The sequence below is a fragment of the Cervus elaphus genome, chromosome 3, assembly GCF_910594005.1.
Source record: "Cervus elaphus chromosome 3, mCerEla1.1, whole genome shotgun sequence".
In the NCBI taxonomy this organism is placed as follows: domain Eukaryota; kingdom Metazoa; phylum Chordata; class Mammalia; order Artiodactyla; family Cervidae; genus Cervus; species Cervus elaphus.
This window is the reverse complement of record NC_057817.1, coordinates 12,216,901-12,237,054: the sequence shown is the minus strand read 5'-3', so window position 1 is coordinate 12,237,054 and position 20,154 is coordinate 12,216,901. Positions and strand designations below refer to the sequence as shown.

The 20,154-nt window shown below is 37.1% G+C and overlaps 1 protein-coding gene across 14 annotated transcripts in view; it reads left to right on the top strand.

Annotated features, from left to right (window-relative positions):
• PPFIA2 (PTPRF interacting protein alpha 2) overlaps positions 1-20,154 on the top strand; it is a 484,065-nt gene that overhangs the window by 264,352 nt on the left and 199,559 nt on the right. For 13 of the 14 annotated variants that reach the window (XM_043880420.1, XM_043880449.1, XM_043880465.1 and 10 more), the window contains one exon: positions 10,719-10,820. In XM_043880420.1, the coding sequence (XP_043736355.1) occupies positions 10,719-10,820 (102 nt within the window). Of the gene's footprint in view, positions 1-1,876; positions 1,949-10,718; positions 10,821-20,154 lie in introns of those variants that run through there. The other variant, XM_043880505.1, reaches the window with a different exon arrangement.

Genomic DNA, 20,154 nt, shown 5'->3' with positions numbered 1-20,154 from the left:
ATCCTGGTAACCACTGATGATAAAAGTGACTGTCTCCACAGTTTTAACTTTTTCAGAATGTCACATAGTTGAAATAATACAGTATGTAGTCTTTTTAGATGGTGTCTTTCACTTAGTAAAGTGCATTTCAGGTTTCTCTATGTCCTTTTATGGTTTGGTAGTTCATTTCTCTTTAGTACTGAATAATATTCCATTGTATGGATGTACCATTTCTCTTTTTGAAAGGTTATCTCTGTACCTATTGAAGGACATTTGGGTTGTTTCCAATAAGTACATTGCCTACTCTCGAGAATTCAACAACAAAGCTGAATCATGTCAAACAAATGACGCTGTTAAAGAGCACCCAGTACCTGGGGCAGCTCTGTACACATTCTGACAACTTAACGTCTCGGAAACCAGCAGGGGTAATATATGAGATGGGCACATTTCAGCGGCAGTGTAGTAAGTGAAGCATGATAGGAACATGACTTGATGGTCACGTAGCCTGAAGCAGCCTGACAGCACTGTTATCTGACTCAAGAAACATCCACTTTTGGTTAATGACAATTACCTTGATTGGAAGATTTTTGAAAACAAAATCCCCCAGTACCCATGTCCACATCTACCGTGAAGTGTCATTTGTAAGCATGTTTGATTTTAAACACACCTGCATCTCTCAGGTCATTATTAACAGAATCTTCTTACATTAACATAATCTTCTATTATGCAGTTTTAGCAAAAAGACAAAACAGTGTCTTATTGAAATAGGCATACATAAAAATCAAAGGGATACAAAATAGTATTTGCATAAAGTTGGAATCTAATTTTCCTTTTAAATTGAGCAGGCTTACCCAACAATTTTTGTGAAGACGCTAAAAGTCCAGTTGTGCCTGTCAGATTGTATTAGTTATGCGGGCAACTCTACCTTCAAGCTGTCTAGCCTAGAGCCGACTGTGAGACGCGGCTGTTTCACACAGTAATTTTGGATGACAGCTTTCCCTGGGCTCCCGCAAGTCTAGGAGGCAATTATAAGACCAGAGGTCATTAACACCACATTTGATTACATAACATAATAAAATAGGAAACAATATATGTAGAGAAGAAGAGATAGGATTCCTAGGAAATAAATTTTTTTGTTTGTTTGTTTGTTTCCTAACTAAATTTATAAAGACTCTTGTGAATTTATAGCAACTAATATTCTGAGATTTGTACAGATATAAAATTTAGGCACTATATCAATTATTTTAGCTGATTTGTTTTCACCTCTCTAGTGTAATACTTCTGTTATTAAATCCAGGATGTATGGTGTGGAGAAGATGTATATCTTTACATCTGTAAACTTATGACAAGTTATATCCAGATAAATGCAAAGTTAAAATCCAGAGCTTTCCACCAAGTATTACAAATAGAATTGCTTGAAGAATTTTCCATTTTCAAAAGAGGAGAAACCAAAATATACTAAGTTGGGGGCACAGCCTAAGGAAGTCATTATAAAAACATGTTGAAGTAGTTAATTTGTCTAATTTAAATGCTAGATGGTCAAGTCAGCATGCTTTCATGCCATATGCTTTCCTCAGAGCTATTTTTGAATTGCACAAATGTTAGATGCTTGGAGAATAAATTTTAGAAATGCTTTCTGTGGTTAGGGAGGGTGTTGGTGGTGTGTAGGAAAGCTGCATTTTAGCTCATCCTTTATGTTTTCTCTTCTCTGTCTGATTTACACTCATGATTTTTCAGCCAGTGCTTACTCAATTTATATGGTTGCAGAAATAAGGCCATTGTCAGTTCATTAATTAAGTGGCCCACAGAATGCAGCTTTAATTGAAAGATAAAGAGTGTTAAAATTGTAATTATGATGAACGGATTGTCATAGATTACTCTAGAGACTGCTGCCTGGTGTCAATGACATGAAATTAAAAGGCTGAATTCCCCTCCTGTCACGAAGCTTCTCCGGACCTGCTTTTAGGAGGTGAGGACTCATCTATGAAGTCAAGACCTTTCGGACATTTAGTTAGTGGGAAAATATATCATTTTTTCTTCAAATAAATCTCCTCGAGTAAGCACACCATCCTGAAATGAGGCAAAGAAGTCAGTAGTCTCTTTCCATCCTTCCATCTTTAATATTAGCTATCAAAAAATGCATTTGAAGACGAACAGGCATACTGTTCCCGTATCTGTGTTAAGCTGGCAGCCTGTAGTCTGCGGTGATTTACAAGGTGGAAAGAGACATGAGGAGAAGAGAAGAGGGAGGATGGCCTGAGGAAGCGCTGAATCTATACACTTTTCACCTGACCAGATCCTGTAGGCACAGGATCTGAGTCAATGTATACTTTGCTGATATATCTTTTCCTTTGAAAATACACATGGAGGGACCAAAACAGGAGAAGTTTCTTTGCACTAAACTGAGAACACCTCACTAACCTAAGGCATATTCACTGAAGTATTAGCAGCTCAGGCATAATATCCTGATGACCCTCGTTAGCTCACTTGCCAGCATGCACCAGCAAAACCACTGTTAAGGTACAAAGGCAGGTTCTCTCTCTTTGGGGAGAGAGAGCTGACAAGCTTGAGGGATGTTGATACCAGCACGGATATTGTTGTGGATCAGCATGAGCCTTGCTAGAGCTATTTAGTCTCTTTCATTCAGGTTTTCTCATCCAGAAAGAATAAAGCTGTCATGATGAATAAATGATATAACAAATGTAAAGATCCTAACAATATCTCTAACCTATAATAAGTGCTCAAGAAACAATAGCTTAAAAAAAGGTTGAGGTGGGCAGGAGAGAAAAGAGGTAATACCAAGAAGTTAGTGTTAAAAATTGACAATAGAGAAACTAAATTTCATGCAGTTTCTGAAACTTGTAACTTAGAATTAGGAGGACACAGAAATTAGATAACTTGTGTTAATTTCTAAGAAGCGATACCTTCTTCTGTTGTACAACCAAAACTAACCCAACATTGTAAATCAACTATAATCTGATTTTAAAAAAAAAAAAAAAGGAAAGCAGGAAGAAGAGAAGGCAAAAAAAGGAAATTATACCTTCAATTTTTTTAAGAAATGTCTTTTTTTTGCTCTCTTTTTAAAGGAACTAATGCTCTATATCATGAGTTGAATTGGTATTAAGAGGGGATTGACATAACTAGAAATGATTTGCTCTGAATAAAAGTATTTTGAGTGCTAAGTGCCTGAAAGTGTATACACATTTTGAGAGTAGGGACTTTAACTTGCTTCTTTCACTGTCATCTCCCTAGCATAGAGGGAGTGGTCATGTGAGTGTGTGTGGTGTGCATGAATCATACTAAAAAGGAAACAGGACATTCCCTTCTGTCTGGGAGGATTTCTGTGGCACTCTGTGTCCTGACCGCTCTTAAAATTCCAAGAAAAAAGTGCAGAGTGGGGAAAGTCATTTTGGTTCTCGGGAAAAGTAAGAATTTTGGCAGGCTGTGTTTGGGGAACAAAATGACTAGTTTGAAAAGTTGTTGAATATGGTTTGTGATTGGCAACTGACCTACTAATTCTGTCTCAGTGATTCAGAGCAATCTCCTTTGACTTTAGATGCGGAGGAAGAAATGAAGTTTTCATCTAAAATTTATCCTTCGCTGCCTTTAGCTTCTGACAGTACGCTGTGTTATACATTATGTTCTGTAACTTACCTCTTTTCACGCAAGATTGTATTTTTGAAACATTCACATGTCATTATATCAAGATCTAGCCAACTTGTTCTGCCTTTTACACATGTGCATTTACTATATTTGATTCATCCATTTTCCTATAGATAAAAATCTTGATTGTTTCCATTTCTTGGCCACAAAACCAACTTTCGTCATAATCTCTTCTGTGCTGATGTCTATAGTATATTTTCAAGAGCAAAATATAGACCATAAATCATTTCTCAAATCTATTTGGCCATTTCTCTTGGCTGGGAAATGTGTGGAAATACTGTTCTATGCAATATAGTTTAAGAAACTCTAGATTAGAGAAGTAACATATGGGTTAAATATGCATTTTTATTTTGAGATTGAATAAGACTGAAATAGCATGTCCAATGAACAAATGATAAATACGAATGTGTGATTTGGTAGGAACAATAGTATTACTTCATATATATGCAATAAAATATAGCAAAGAGTAACACCATTGCTATGTAGAATATAGGACAGTATAATTTCAGATATTGGAGAAAACAACAGCAACGAAGCAAAAAGAATATTGAGCATGTTCGGTTCAGTTCAGTCACTCAGTCGTGTCCGACTCTCTGCGACCCAATGGACCACAGCACGCCAGACCTCCCTGTCCATCACCGACTCCTGGAGCCTACTCAAACTCATGTCCATCAAGTCAGTGATGCCATCCAACCATTTCATCCTCTGTCATCTCCTTCTCCTCCTTCCTTCAATCTTTCCCAACATCAGGGTCATTTCAAATGAGTCAGTTCTTCACATCAAGTGGCATGTTATAAATGATCAAATTCTAACAATCTCAGAAAAAAGAAATGAACTCTTAGTTATTTATACATTTTAAAAAGTGTTTTTGGTATTAAAACTAGCATTTATGAGATGAACTATTCACTTATTGTTACAAGGATTTACTGAATATCTACAATTTGTCCAAAACTCTGCTAAGTCCTAAAGCTATAAAAACAAACAAGGTAACAGCATTGTTTTAAAGGACCATGCTGTTAATTTGGAGGAGATGAACACATAATTCAATTATTATGAAAAATACAGTAACTGCGTTGCTAGATCGTGAACAAGCTATAATAGATCATTAACAAGTCAAGCAGGTACTTTACAAATATGTCAGTTAGTCAGAGACGATAGGGAAAAGTATTCTTGGTAAGGGAAATAGTATGTGAAAGGAGTAGAAAAAAAGAGAGATAGGAAAATCTAAAGGTAGAGATAGAAACAGGAAGGAGAAATCTTTGGTAGAGGCAGAAGATAGACCTGCTACGAGGAAGGTACTAGAGAGCAAGAGTTACCTGTTAGTCAACAATGCCTCTAAGCACATAAACCAGTATTACTTCCTGTGTGGCACTTTGGTGGTGGGTATTTTTCTGGGCTCCAAAATCACTGCAGATGGTGATTGCAGCCATGAAATTAAAAGACGCTTACTCCTTGGAAGGAAAATTATGACCAACCTAGACAGCATATTAAAAAGCAGGGACATTACTTGGCCAACAAAGTTCCATCTAGTCAAGGCTATGGTTTTTCCAGTGGTCATGTATGGATGTGAGAGTTGGACTGTGAGGAAAGCTGAGCACCGAAAAATTGGTACTTTTGAACTGTGGTGTTGGAGAAGACTCTGGAGAGTCCCTTGGACTGCACGAAGATCCAACCAGTCCATCCTAAAGGAGATCAGTCCTGGGTGTTCATTGGAAGGACTGATGTTGAAGCTGAAAGTCCAATACTTTGACCACCTGATGCGAAGAGCTGACTCATTTGAAAAGACCCTGATGCTGGGAAAGATTGAGGGCAGGAGGAGAAGAGGATGACAGAGGATAAGACGGTTGGATGGCATCACCGACTAGATGGACATAGGTTTGGCTGGACTCCGGGAGTTGGTGATGGACAGGGAGGCCTGGCGTGCTGTGGTTCATGGGGTCACGAAGAGTCGAACACAACTGAGCGACTGAACTGAACTGAACGGAACTTTGAGTGCTTATCAGTGATGAAAGCTCCTGATATGCCTGAAATGTGAATTCCAAAAGATCCATGAGGTCAAGTACAACAACTATGCCTAAGTTATTTCCATATCTTCAGCACCTAACACAGGGTCTGGTATGTGTAGTTCAGTTCAGTCGCTCAGTCGTGTCCGACTCTTTGCAACCCCATGGACTGCAGCACGCCAGGCCTCCCTGTCCATCACCAACTCCCGGAGCTTACTCAAACTCATGTCCATTGAGTCAGTGATGCCATCCAACCATCTCATCCTCTGTCCTCTCCTTCTGCTTGCCTTCTTTCTTTCCCAGCATCAGGGTCTTTTCAAATGAGTCAGTTCTTCTCATCAGGTGGTCAAAGTATTAGAGTTTCAGCTTTAGCATCAGTCCTTCCAATGAATACTCAGTACCGATTTCCTTTAGGATTGACAGGTTGGCTCTCCTTGCAGTCCAAGGGACTCTCAAGAGTCTTTTCCAACACCACAGTTCAAAAGCATCAATTCTTCAGCGTTCAGCTTTCTTTAAGGTCCAACTCTCACATCCAAACATGTCTAGGTGCACAATAAATGTTATATGTATGGATGGAGAGTTAGAGGGATGATATGTTTATATTAATCATTACTATTGAAAAATTTGATGGTTTTCCGTTTTCAGTGAGAAAGAAGCAGTGTTGCAGAAAGCAGTTTTGTAATCAAGGTGAATTATTTTTAGCTGTGTGACCTTGAGCAAATTATTATTCATCCATGCTAAGCCTCAATATTCTCATCTAAAAAATAGGAAAGAGATGAAGTAGTTCATATAAAATGCTAAGTTCAGCACGAAGTGGCTCTTGCTCAAAATGGCAGTTTCTATTTTTCAATGAAAAAGAAAGCTAATTAATTGAGAAAAGGTCATGTTTTGGATGGTTTGGATTTTCAAAGTTAAAAATATGTTTAAATTTGATGTGTTTAAAAGTAGGAAGCTCTGAAAAGTTTTGTGAGCTTGAGGAAAGTATAACTTTTCAAAGACTAAGGAAGGGCAAATTAGAAGGGGAAAGAATGTGGTCAGGAGAGGGGAAAAAAACAACAGTCTATTGTAGCTATCCAGTGTGAAACAGCTTGTCTGAATTCAGACCCAGCTATACCATGACTAAGTGTCCAAGTTTGAAAATTTTATTCACTTATCTGGGCCTCAGTGTGTGTTTGTTTTTTTTAAGATTTTATATTCATAGAGTAGTTTAGGGTCATAGCACAGTTTAAAGGAAGGTGCGGAGGTTTTGCATGTTCCCTCTACCCCCACATACATGTGATCTCCACTGTTAATTCCATCCCACATCAGAGTGGTATATCTGCTACAACTGATGAACCTATACTGATACATCTTTATTAGTGCTGGTCCATAGTTTGGGTGTTGTTATGTTTAGAGATTTGGACAAATGTTTAATTACGTGTATAAGTCATCAAATACCACACAAACTTTTTCATTTCCCTACAGGTCATCTGTCCTCTGTCTATTCATCCCTTGCACACCTGCAACCCCTATGGCAACCATTCATCTTTTTACTCTTTCCATAATTTTATTTTTTACGAATGCTATATGGTTGGAATCATACAATAGTAGCCTCTTTCAGATTGGCTTCTTTCATTTACTAATATACATTGAAAGTCTCTCCGTGTTTTCTCCTGGTTTGATAGCTCATTTTTTTTAGCACTAGATAATACCCCCTTGTCTAAGTATGCTACTGTTTGTTTATCCCTTCACCAACCGAAAGGCATCTTGATTGCTTCCAAGTCTTAGAAATTATGCATGGAGCTGCTATAAAAGGTGTATGCAGGTTTTTGTGTGGACATAGTTTTCGACTTCTTTGGAGTGAGATTTCTTTGGAGTGAGATACCATGGAGTGAGATTTGCTGAATTGTATGGTAAGCACTTAGCTTTGTTTAGCGAGATTTTAGTATCACATTATAGAGTTTCATTAGGATTAATGAGATAATCAATATAAATTGCTTGGCAGAGTACCTGGCATATGGTAAGGGCTCACTCAATGTTAATTAGCTCTGCTGTTATTATTAATGTTATCTAGGAAAAGTTGATTTAAAAAACTCAGTTCATATGACAGTATGGATGGAGAAGTTGGTACAGAATAGAGAAATGTCAGAGAAAAAGTGTAAAAACATTTGATGATTAACTCCATACAAGACAGCTGCATCTACTGTAGTCCTAGATTTTCAGGATGTCCTTGTCTCACACTTGTAAGCCTGCATGGAAGAAATACGCCACTTCCTAGATCTGCACACTCTCTTTGGACTAATTAAGAAGGGTCATGTCAGGTAATTATAAGTAATGGTTATGTAATACTCCAGATAAAGAAGAGGATTGCTGAATGTACTCCAACTCTGAACCATACATAAATGCCAGGTCAAAATGGTATAGTGGAAAACCATTGGAAGTCTAGTCTGGAGAGCTGTATTCACAACATACCTCACTATGGGTTATGAGCTTTGTGAACTTGAACTTTTATCTTGGTAATTCAGTTTCCTCAGCCATGAAATGGAAATGAGACTCCCTCACTTGTTATTGAGAGAGTAGATAAGATAATGAATATGAAAATAGTGCCTAGAGTTTGCGAGAAAGTTAATAAATGTAAGACTAATCTTAATACATGGAGTCACTAAATAGCTTGTTCAGAGTCAGTGCCATGATAGTAAATTAAAAATGCAAAGTCATCCATCACCAGTAACATCTTGACTAATATCTGTCATTGGTTATGAACACATGATTATTTCAGTGAATTTATAGATTCACATTTTCTTTTATTCACTAGGCATAAAAGCATATTTATTCTAGAGAGTTTTGATGACAAAATACATAGCAGAAAGCCAAAAAACAAAGTTCACTTATAATTTTACCATCTGGAGATAAGAAATGTTAAAATTATAAATTATTTTCTTCTGAGCGTTTTTCTTTCTGCAGATAGTAAGTTAAACCTCTAGAAAGATAATCCAGATATATGTTTCACTTAAAAAATGGTATGATATTAAATTTACAGATTTGATTAATATTTTGTCTTACGATATTCATAAGTATTCATGTGTTCATGCTAAGTCCCTTCAGGCATGTCCGACTCTTTGCAACCCTTTGGACTATAGCCCTCCAGGCTTCTCTGTCTATGGGATTCTCCAGGCAAGAATACTAGAGTGGGTTGTCTTGCCCTCCTCCAGGGAATCTTCCTGACCCAGGGATCAAACTCACGTCTCTTGTCTCTCATTTATTGGCCAGCGAGTTCTTTACCACTAGCACCATCTGGGAAGCCCTATTCATGGATATAGGATTAGTTTTAAAAAGCAGTGCAGGATCTTTGTTACTCTCTTCTTTTCTCCATCAAAACTATGCAGTTTATATGAAGAAAATTTTGTTTTCTATGCAAGTGTTTATTGTTTTCTTGTTGCTTATTTCCATTCTCCACTTGAATGATATACTCAGATAATATCAGCATTTAAGCAAGCAGCAATCAAAGGAGAAAACATTTATCTGTAATGGCAGCCAAATGAAACAATGGACTCTTTCATCTTGATTCTAAACTCTAAGTCTGCTCCGAGGTTTTTGAAGCATCCACTTGGTTTGAAGCCACTCAGAGAATCAGCAAAATAAGTGGTTTGAAGCACGCAAAAATATAAACCCTAAGCCTTTCCCAGCTTTACATGATCATCATATTCATTTACTTTTTACTAAATTTGCCTATGTGAAAGTTAGGTTAACCAAAACTGTCTCTCCGTTTTTGTTTTTTCTTTTTGATATTCTGACAGTGCTTTCCCAGTCTAGTGTCAGATTTTCCCAAATACTTAACACATTTGACAGCCATTAATTTTACTAAAGAACCACTGTAAAGAATTTAATAATAACATGTATATGTTAAAATTACTTAAAAATATTTATTTGCAAGTTGGAGTAACAGAATAGTTCAATAGGTGTTTTTGCCTTCTTTGTTAACAATCTTTATTCTGTCTAAACATACTACCTAATGGTAGAAATACCCACATTGTTTAATCTCTGATCCCAGTTTGGGGAAGAAAACCATTGACAATTACTCCAAAGTGTCATTTGTAATGGAGAAAGGATTACTCCAGAATATGTTGTTGTTGTTTAGTTGCTAAGGCGTGTCCAACTCTTCTGTGACCCCCTGGACTGTACCCTGCCAGACTCCTCTGCCCAGGGGTTTCCCAGACAAGAATACTGGCTTGGGTTGTCCTGTCCTTCTCCCGGGCATGTTGCCGATCCAGGGATTGAACCCCCGTCTCCTCCTTGGCAGGCAGATTCTTTACCACTGAGTCACCTGGGAAGCCCTCCAGAATACATTACCTGTGTTCATTTATTGAAAATAAATACTAATTGAGCACCCACTATGCCTTAGACACTAGGACTTAAGCAGTGAATTCAATTGAAGTCCCAGTTTACATGGAGCTTACCTTTCAGAATGAAAAACTGAGCAATACATAAATTAAGAGGAGAATCTTAGATAATGTTATCAAGTCTTAGATGCATTTATTATTTTGTAGGATATAGGTGTATTCTCTTTCTTCATCCTATTAAATAAGTAAACTTCTTAATCTCTAAATAGTATTTTTTTAAAGAATTTTAGCTTGGTGTTGATGGTGGCTGTTTTTTCCTTATGATAGGAAAGTCTAGATACTCAGTCTAAACTTTGTGATATGGAGTGAGACTGTAAGATCTTCAGAGTTGTTCACAAAATTAGCAAAGTTTAAATTATTCCATATTATCAATATGCTATCATACTAATGTTAAATTCAGTATGCTATATCTGATACATTCTGAAATATATTTTATACTCTCATCTGAACAGTGTATTATAATAATATGTGTATGTTAAGTATCATGGGCTAGCATTTCTTCAGAGTTGGAATGAGGTTGATTTAATGACAGCAATGTATGTATACATAACAGCAATGTATAGTCAACTAGGCCATTTTTTTTGTATTCCTTACACTCAAAAGTTTATATTTTGAAGTTTTTTTTCCTTCCTGATGGAATACATTTTTTAAAAATCTGGTATATGCCTTCAAATTTTTTTTATTCCCCTTTCAGGAATTTGCTGCTCTGACGAAAGAATTAAATGCTTGCAGGGAACAACTTTTAGAAAAGGAAGAAGAGATTTCTGAACTTAAAGCTGAAAGAAACAACACAAGGGTAAGTATAAATCCGCCTCTGCTTGGAGGTGATTCCGCAGTTCAGAGTCTTACTTCTAACACAGTCACAAAAACAGAGGCCTTTAAAGCTTCAGAAAGGCTTCGTGCAGACACCAACTCACTGTCTGTTACTTAGAGTAAGAGAGAGTATACTACAAAACTCAGAACGGGAAGACAAGAAATTGAAATTACAGCCTTCCCTACTAAATCACGGTGTTGCCTTAAAAAATGTTAGTGTCTCTTCTGACCTTTGCTGTATTGGACTTTAAAAGGAAGAGTGGCATTTCAGTAGTGAGTTCCAGGCTGTTTTGCAGTGGAGTTAGATGGGTCATGCTTCAGAGACTGGGAGTGGGTCGGATGGTCAGGTCATAGGTTTGAAAGGGGAGCATGATTTTGCCTTCTGGGTACTATGAGGGAATGACCTGACCTTCATCCTCACCTCACCCCAGAAAAATAATAATTCTCTTTTTTTATTAGTTGGAGGCTAATTACTTCACAACATTCCAGTGGGTTTTGTCATACATTGATATGAATCAGCCATGGATTTACACGTATTCCCCATCCCGATCCCCCCTCCCACCTCCCTCTCCACCCGATTCCTCTGGGTCTTCCCAGTGCACCAGGCCAGAGCACTTGTCTCATGCATCCCACCTGGGCTGGTGATCTGTTTCACCATAGATAGTATACATGCTGTTCTTTTGAAACATCCCACCCTCACCTTCTCCCACAGAGTTCAAAAGTCTGTTCTATATTTCTGTGTCTCTTTTTCTGTTTTGCATATAGGATTATCGTTACCATCTTTCTAAATTCCATATATATGTGTTAGTATGCTGTAATGTTCTTTATCTTTCTGGCTTACTTCACTCTGTATAAGGGGCTCCAGTTTCATCCATCTCATTAGGACTGATTCAAATGAATTCTTTTTAATGGCTGAGTAATATTCCATGGTGTATATCTTCCAGAAAATTGCAGATGAAGGTAAGCTTCCAAACTCATTCTATGAGGCCACCATCACCCTAATTCCAAAACCAGACAAAGATGCCACAAAAAAAGAAAACTACAGGCCAATATCACTGATGAACATAGATGCAAAAATCCTTAACAAAATTCTAGCAAACAGAATCCAACAACATATTAAAAAAATCATACATAATAATTTTTTTAAAAGATATTAAAAGCATAAATTCACTGAATGATGACTCTCCTAATTAAAGGAGGCATACATACCTTTTCTATTTTAGAAGCTCATGAAGGAGACTTCCAGTTATGATATTTTTATTTCATGAACCTGATGGAAATTACAGTATTCTGCTCTTGAAAACCCATGTATTTCTTTAATCACATGACCTTATTTTCTAGTTCAGAAAAAACTTTACTAAATTTCAGACAGTGTAAATTGTCATATAACTCATAAATGGGAGAAGTTTTTCTAGTAAAATAATGTAAAGTAAAACCACTTTGGTGTGACTGCAGTTCAATTTCAATATGAAGTAAGTGAAAATATTTGAAGTGTTAAGAGTTCTGGCAGATTAATACTGAGAAAGTAAGGTACGTTAATTGTGTATTCATTGTATGCTTGGTCTTAGATAGTAATATAAAAATGACAACTCAATATTGTAAGACAAAGCATGAATAAAGCTGGAAAACATTTTTTCTGCCTTTCTAAAAGCAATGATGTGGAGGATTTTTGTTGTTAATTACATCAAGGAAAATGGATTTATGAAGTTTTCCTTGTGCAAACCTATTGATTTATATATAACAACTTAGTTACATAATCACCTCCCCCACCACCTCAAAAATATCCAGGTCTGAAAATCAGAAAAACTTTTCTCTTCTCCCATAATGCCCTATTAAATGTTGCTAAGTGTAAGATTTTTGAATAGATTTATGTAATAGTTTCTCCTTCTATGTGGTGTATTTTTCTTCTTGCTATAAACGCCCACTTACTGGTCATGGAGAGAAAACAACAAAGGAGTGTGATCTCACACCCAAAGAGAATTTTTTATTAGATTGTGGGAAAGTTTGAGCAGAATTGAGTGTCTCAATTTCTAGGGTCCTGATAAGCTTGTGACTCTTTTTCCACATTGAGAGGTTAACATATGCTCACAAATTGAAATATATAACACAGAAAAGACAGTTTATAAAGAGAACTCATAAGTGAATGGAGGTTTTGTTGTTATTTTGAGTATCAGCAAAAACAATAGATCAAAAAGGTATGATATTTGAGTGAATTATATCTGTTCTCAAATAGAAAATAGAATTTTCAGAGGAAGGTGAATGAATAAATTTTTTCTTGTATATCACACAGTAATAATGATAATAATATAGTAACATATTAATTAAACATGAAATGTCTTTCTCAATGTTTTACGTGTTTAATTCACATTATCCTTACAGCAATCCTATTGTCCCCATTTAACTGATGAGAAAACTAACATAGTAACTTGCCCCAAGACACACAGCTCATAAGTGACACACCCAGAGTCCGCTCTGTGGCTTAAGCAAAGGCTATATATTTTAAAAAGCATATTCCTGTTACTCACAAGTAATGTGTGACTTAAGAGATTATCTCTAGGTAGGAGCAGAGTTTGTTCAACTTCTTGTAATTCAGTCCCAATCTGTTTAGTAATCTATTTTCTATCAGTTGTGTGGAAAGTAATGTGCTAGGAATTTATTCTGATGTCACAGGTAAAAGCTGTGGCCATTCATACACACTGAGGAAACCAGATCTGAAAGAGACACGTGCACCCCAATGTTCATCGCAGCACTGTTTATAATAGCCAGGACATGGAAGCAACCTAGATGCCCATCAGCAGATGAATGGATAAGGAAGCTGTGGTACATATACACCACGGAATATTACTCAGCCATTAAAAAGAATTCATTTGAACCAGTTCTAATGAGATGGATGAAGCTGGAGCCCATTATACAGAGTGAAGTAAGCCAGAAAGATAAAGAACATTACAGCATACTAACACATATATATGGAATTTAGGAAGGTGATAACGATAACCCTATATGCAAAACAGAAAAAGAGACACAGAAATACAGAACAGACTTTTGAACTCTGTGGGAGAATGTGAGGGTGGGATATTTCAAAAGAACAGCATGTATACTATCTATGGTGAAACAGATCACCAGCCCAGGTGGGATGCATGAGACAAGTGCTCTGGCCTGGTGCACTGGGAAGGGCCAGAGGAATCGGGTGGAGAGGGAGGTGGGAGGGGGGATCGGGATTGGGAATACATGTAAATCCATGGCTGATTCATATCAATGTATGACAAAACCCACTGGAAAAAAAAAAAAAAAGCTGTGGCCATTTATCATTTTGTCACTATAGATAAACCTGATCCTTGACCCCAAAATAAAAGTGTACAAGAGAAAAAACAAAGTAATCGCTAGAGTTGCTCTTAAACCCAACTGCCTCAAGTAATTAAATTGAGAAAATCCAAATAAAGTCATCTTACTGTTATTCATGATTGTACAAAAATAAAAACTTCAAAAATTTTAGTGCATATTTACAGAAACATTCAAAAATCTTTATTGTTTAATGTTTCCACACTAAAAAGAATGTAGCAAAAAATGATGAAACAAAATTTGTTATTTCTAAAACTTCTCTAACCATACCCAGGCAAGTTGTTTTTGTAGAAAACAGCATTCCTGCCATTGTTTCAACATATTGAAATCAACTGCTGAAAATTACCATATTTTTGCAGAATTATTTGAGTTAATGAAAGGGTGAGGGAAAAATAGAAATATTGATATAGTTATTATTTCTTAATACAAGAGTAGAAAAGTTCTGTTGTTTCATTTTTGCTGTTTGTTGTTTTAACTGCTCTGGTACCTGAAGAGCTGAAAGATGACTTATTAACAATGTTTCAGAATGCAACTAGGAGAAGAAAATGGCACCCCACTCCAGTACTCTTGCCTGGAAAATCCTGTGGACTGAGGAGCCTGGTAGGCTACAGTCCATGGGGAAATGAAGAGTCAGACACAACTGAGTGACTGCTCTTTCACATTTCACTTTCATGCATTGGAGAAGGAAATGGCAACCCACTCCAGTGTTCTTGCCTGGAGAATCCCAGGGACGGGGGAGCCTGGTGGGCTGCCATCTCTGGGGTCACACAGAGTCGGACACGACTGAAATAACTTAGCAGCAGCAGCAGCAGAATGCAACCATTGCATGACTTGGAAAGAGAAGTTAGGGTTTCAAGAACTAGTCTTAATATTAGTCATGAATAATGACACTATAATTTCATTTCACAGGTCATAAACTAAAAAAAAAAAGACAATCATCCTTAGTTTAAATTAAAGACTGAGTTTGAAACATTCCTTACTATGCCCTTACTTTTGTTTTGAACCAAAAGAATTACATTAAATAAATGTTCAAATACAATCAGACACTAAAGAAAAGCTTCCCATTCTTGATAAGCCTGTCTGTACAAATTAAAATCCCTCTAAAGTTATTTTCTTGAGGAGTAGAAATTACAATCCAATTGAGAAAAGGAAGACCCTAGTAGTTAAAAGCAAGTAAAATATGTGTGTGTTTGGGTTCATGTGTATTTTTTATGAAGTGCTACAATAGGATATGACAAATAAAAGAGTGAGTAAGGGACAACATATGTTCTCCCTACAGCTATTCAATGTGGGACTCAAGCATGTGCATAAAACACATTGTTGTTTAGTCACTAAGTCATGTCCAACCCTTTTGCAACCCTATGGATCATAGACCACCAGACTCCTCTGTTCATGGGATTTCCCAGGCAAGAGTACTGGAGTGGATTGCCATTTCCCTCTCCAAGGAACTTTTTTCTTAATGTGAAAAGAAAACAAGATCCTGTAGGGTATCTAAGCCATGTTTGAGAGTAAAGGATACTAAGTGGACTGACTAAGAAAGCAATCGATTTGAATGTTTTCATTTTCAGATGTTGCTATTTTGTTGTTTGACCACAATATTACAGAGGCCAAATTAATTTACAGGGTAGAATACATTTCTACTTGAATACTATATGTGACTGAAGAAAGTTGCACACAAGGTGACATTGTAGAAAGACTTACAGTTTTACAAATTTAGTTTAAAAATTCTCAGTGAGGCAATATGTGTCTATGGATGTAGGATTTGATATGTTTGTGTGTATACATATCCAGACTGTGGTCATTTAAAGTGAATTCCAACAGAAATTATGGGCCACTCACATAGTCCCTCCAGCCCTTTGAGTGTAGGCCAAAAGGTGCCTTCTGCAAGATTCATTAAACGTTAGACTAAAGATTTATTCCTAGCAAAGGTGTACAAATTAGTAGACTGTTAGTGGCATCTTAGGTAAGTTCCTTTTTATTTGTAATAGGTTTTCACTTGAAGCTTAAAAGCCATAGATACCTTCTAGATTAGAACATTTTTTGGCCACATTCTCCGAGATAGAAAATTTACATGCATTATTACTTCAGTTCAACAAGTATTAAGCCTCTATTATATAGAATATTTTTCTAGGCATCAAAGAGTGTTCAGAATAGTTAAATTGTCAAACCCTTAAGGAGTCTGGTTTATATCACTAAAAACACAACTGTTTTTGTTATTATATGAATGAGAGTTCCCAATTGCACAAAACAGTACAGCTTGCCATTTTACTCAAGAAGGCTCTAATTAAAGCCTATGAGAAATGTCTAAACTGAGCTTACTTGCACAATTTCTAGGACCACATTTCTTAGCTTTGTAAGTTTTTCTTCCATCCCAAGTCCCAGAAACAGGCAGCTTCTGCTAATACCTGTACCAGCAAGAGGGATGGCACTTACCCAGCGTGTTACCTCACCTGACTCCCCTCAGAATCTCTCCTGTGCAGGGGGCCGTCTCTTAAGTCACATGTCTGCCATCTGGTGGTAAACATGCCTGAGAAGTGTTTCTTGGATTGTCTGTTGGAATGATGGCATTCAGAATGTGGGGACCTATCTAACATAGAAGATGTATTCAAAAGATTTGAGGCAACCTGAGATGTCAGTCTGCATTACCACCCCCATTTTATCATACTTGTTTTCGTATTAAAATTCCAAAAAGCAGCAATACTGATGTGTACCTACCCAACAATACAAATAGACTTCTTAGGCAAACATAAAATCTCCTTTTCACAAAAAAGAAGATTCATAGTCTCTCATTACTGTATTCAGCTATATGCATATGGTTCTTCAGTGCACAATTATGTTCTCATTAAATATCAATATTATCTTAACATTTTGTAACCTATGAACTACTTAGGTATTCATCAGAATTAATATCAGATCAGTTCAGTTCAGTCGCTCAGTCATGTCTGACTCTTTGCGACCCCATGCACTGCAGCACACCAGGCCTTCCTGTCCATAATCAACTCCGGAGTTTACTCAAACTCATATCCGTTGAGTCAGTGATGCCATCCAACCATCTTATCTTCTGTCATCCCCTTCTCCTTCTGCCTTCAATCTTTCCCAGCATCAAGGTCTTTTCAAATGAGTCAGTTCTTCGCATCAGTTGGCCAAAGTATTGGAGTTTCAGCTTCAGCATCAGTCCTTCCAGTGAATATTCAGGACTGATTTCCTTTAGGATGGACTGGTTGGATCTTCTTGCAGTCCAAGGGACTCTCAAAAGTCTTCTCCAACACCACAGTTCAAAAGCATCAATTCTTCGGCGCTCAGCTTGCTTTATAGTCCAACTCTCACATCCATACATGACCACTGGAAAAATCATAGCCTTATATAGACTGACCTTTGTTGGCAAAGTAATGTCTCTGCTTTTTAATATGCTATCTAGGTTGGTCATAACCTTCCTTCCAAGGAGTAAGCGTCTTTTAATTTCATGGCTGCAATCACCATCTGCAGTGATTTTGGAGCCAAAAAAAAAAAAGTCTGTCACTGTTTCCACTGTTTCCCCATCTATATCCCATGAAGTGATGGGACCAGATGTCATGATCTTAGTTTTCTGAATGTTGAGCTTTAAGCCAACTTTTTCACTCTCCTCTTTCACTTTCATCAAGAGGCTCTTTAGTTCTTCTTCACTTTCTGCCATAAGGGTGGTGTCATCTGCATATCTGAGGTTATTAATATTTCTACTGGCAGACTTGATTCCAGCTTGTGCTTCATCCAGCCCAGTGTTTCTCATGATGTACTCTGCATGCAAGTTAAATAAGCAGGGTGACAATATACAGCCTTGACGTACTCCTTTCCCGATTTGGAACCAGTCTGTTGTTCCATGTCCAGTTCTAACTGTTGCTTCCTGACCTGCATACATATTTCTCAAGAGGCAGATCAGGTGGTCTGGTATTCCCATCTCTTTCAGAATTTTCCACAGTTTATTGTGATCCACACAGTCAAAGGCTTTGACATAGTCAATAAAGCAGAAATAGATGTTTTTCTGGAACTCTCTTCCTTTTTTGATGAAAGTAAAATAGAATAAAAAGTAAAAACATAACAAGAAAATGGGAAAATAATTTAATATATGCTATGTATATGATACAATAAAGTAGAAAGATCTTGTTTTCTCCAACTGGTCACAAAGTCCTATTAGGAAATATAAATTCCAATTCTAAACCTTGATTCCTGGACCTATGTACATAGACCCATACATATCCTGAGAAAAACTGAACCTTGCTTTTATCATTAATTCTGAGTGTATACTTACTACGGAAAGAGAACATCCCAGCCTAGCAATGTGTTGTCTCTCAGCTTAAATCAAAATAGATTCTTCCTTGGGTGACTTAACCATTCTTTAGGATTAGCAGCTTCTGAATGATGTGATAGCATGGTAAAACCAGGGCTGAGAGCATCAGTCAATTGCATTAGCCCTTTCACTGTATTTTTTTAGGAGGTGGTGCAAAATTAGTGTTGTGTATGATAACAGGATTGTTAGCAAAAATCTAATAAGATGGTGTTGCTGGTAGAGGCATAGCCATTAGAGAAGGCAAATCTATATTCAGAAAAAGTGTTTATTACAGTAATAAAAAACAGCTGCTTTTTTAATGGGAGGGTTTGACTTAATCTGCTTGCTTCAAAATGGATAGTTGGTTTCCAAGTATATTGTATTCAGAGGTTCAAGGTTGATGGCTACAGCAAATAACTTGGCTGTTCGTCTGGAGTAGTATCAACCTTAGTACTATCAACCTTAATGACCCATTTTGTCAGGTCAATAAATAAGTCCTATCCCTGAAACCATGGTCACTAGTTTATGCCCACTGAGCAAATGCTGTGGTGGTCAAACAAATAGGCCAATATCCACTGGATGAATCATCTTGTCTACCAGATTATTGGAAAGCTTTACACCAGTGAGTACCAAAAATGTAGTTTTAGCTTAGAGCTAATATCCAAAGAAATGTTTGTATTCTCTTTTCCTTAGCAGTTACTACATGGTTGTAGGTCCCTTTAGGGAAGATTTTCTGATTATCTATTGCTTCATATCAGACCACCCCAAAATATAGTGACACAATCAATATTTTACTACACTCACAGTTCTGTGGGTCAGAGATTCAGAAAGGGCACGGGTATGACAGCCCTTTTCTGCTTCTTAAGTTTTGGGCTCTCAGCTGGGATGACTTGAGGCTTCCCAGGGGGCTCAGTGGTAAAGAATCCACCAGCTGATGCAAGAGATGCAGAAGACACAGTTTCAATCCCTGAGTCTGAAAGATGCCCTGGAGAAGGAAATGGCAACCCACTCCAGTATTCTTACCTAGGAAACCCCATGGATAGAGAAGCCTAGCAGGCTACAGCCCATGGGATTGTAAAGAGTTGGACACGATTGAGCACACACACAGTGACTGGTAAATGATTTTTTTTTTTATCTGAAAGCGCAAAAAATATATAGTGTTAGTTATTTTTCACGGTGGAAATACTCCCACTGTTGCTGATTTCAAACTACCAACATGCTGTCACTGAATGCAGAGTTGGGAAAAAATGCACAGTAGTGAACCATTATATAGTATTTCTATTATTCAAATACAATTGAAATAAGCAACGCCGTGGACATTGGTAATAGTAAAATATAGTAAGATAATTAGGAAATGATATATTTTGAGTGTTTACTGTTTTTTAAAATATTTAATCATTTGTTCTTGTTCAATCTCTAAGTCATGTATGATTCTTTGCGACCCCAGGAACTGCAGCACGCCAGGCCTTCCTGTCCTTCACTATCTCCTGGAGTTTGCTCAGACTCATGTCCATTGAGTCATAAGCTTACATAATTTAAACTTTAACTAACTGTGTTTAACCACAAGCTCACAAGATTTCTGAAAATTATCCTCTCTCATAAGATGGTATGGGACAACTTTAGCATATGGTTTTCAGGTGGTGACTCAATATCTGCAGATTGAAAGGTCTACTTG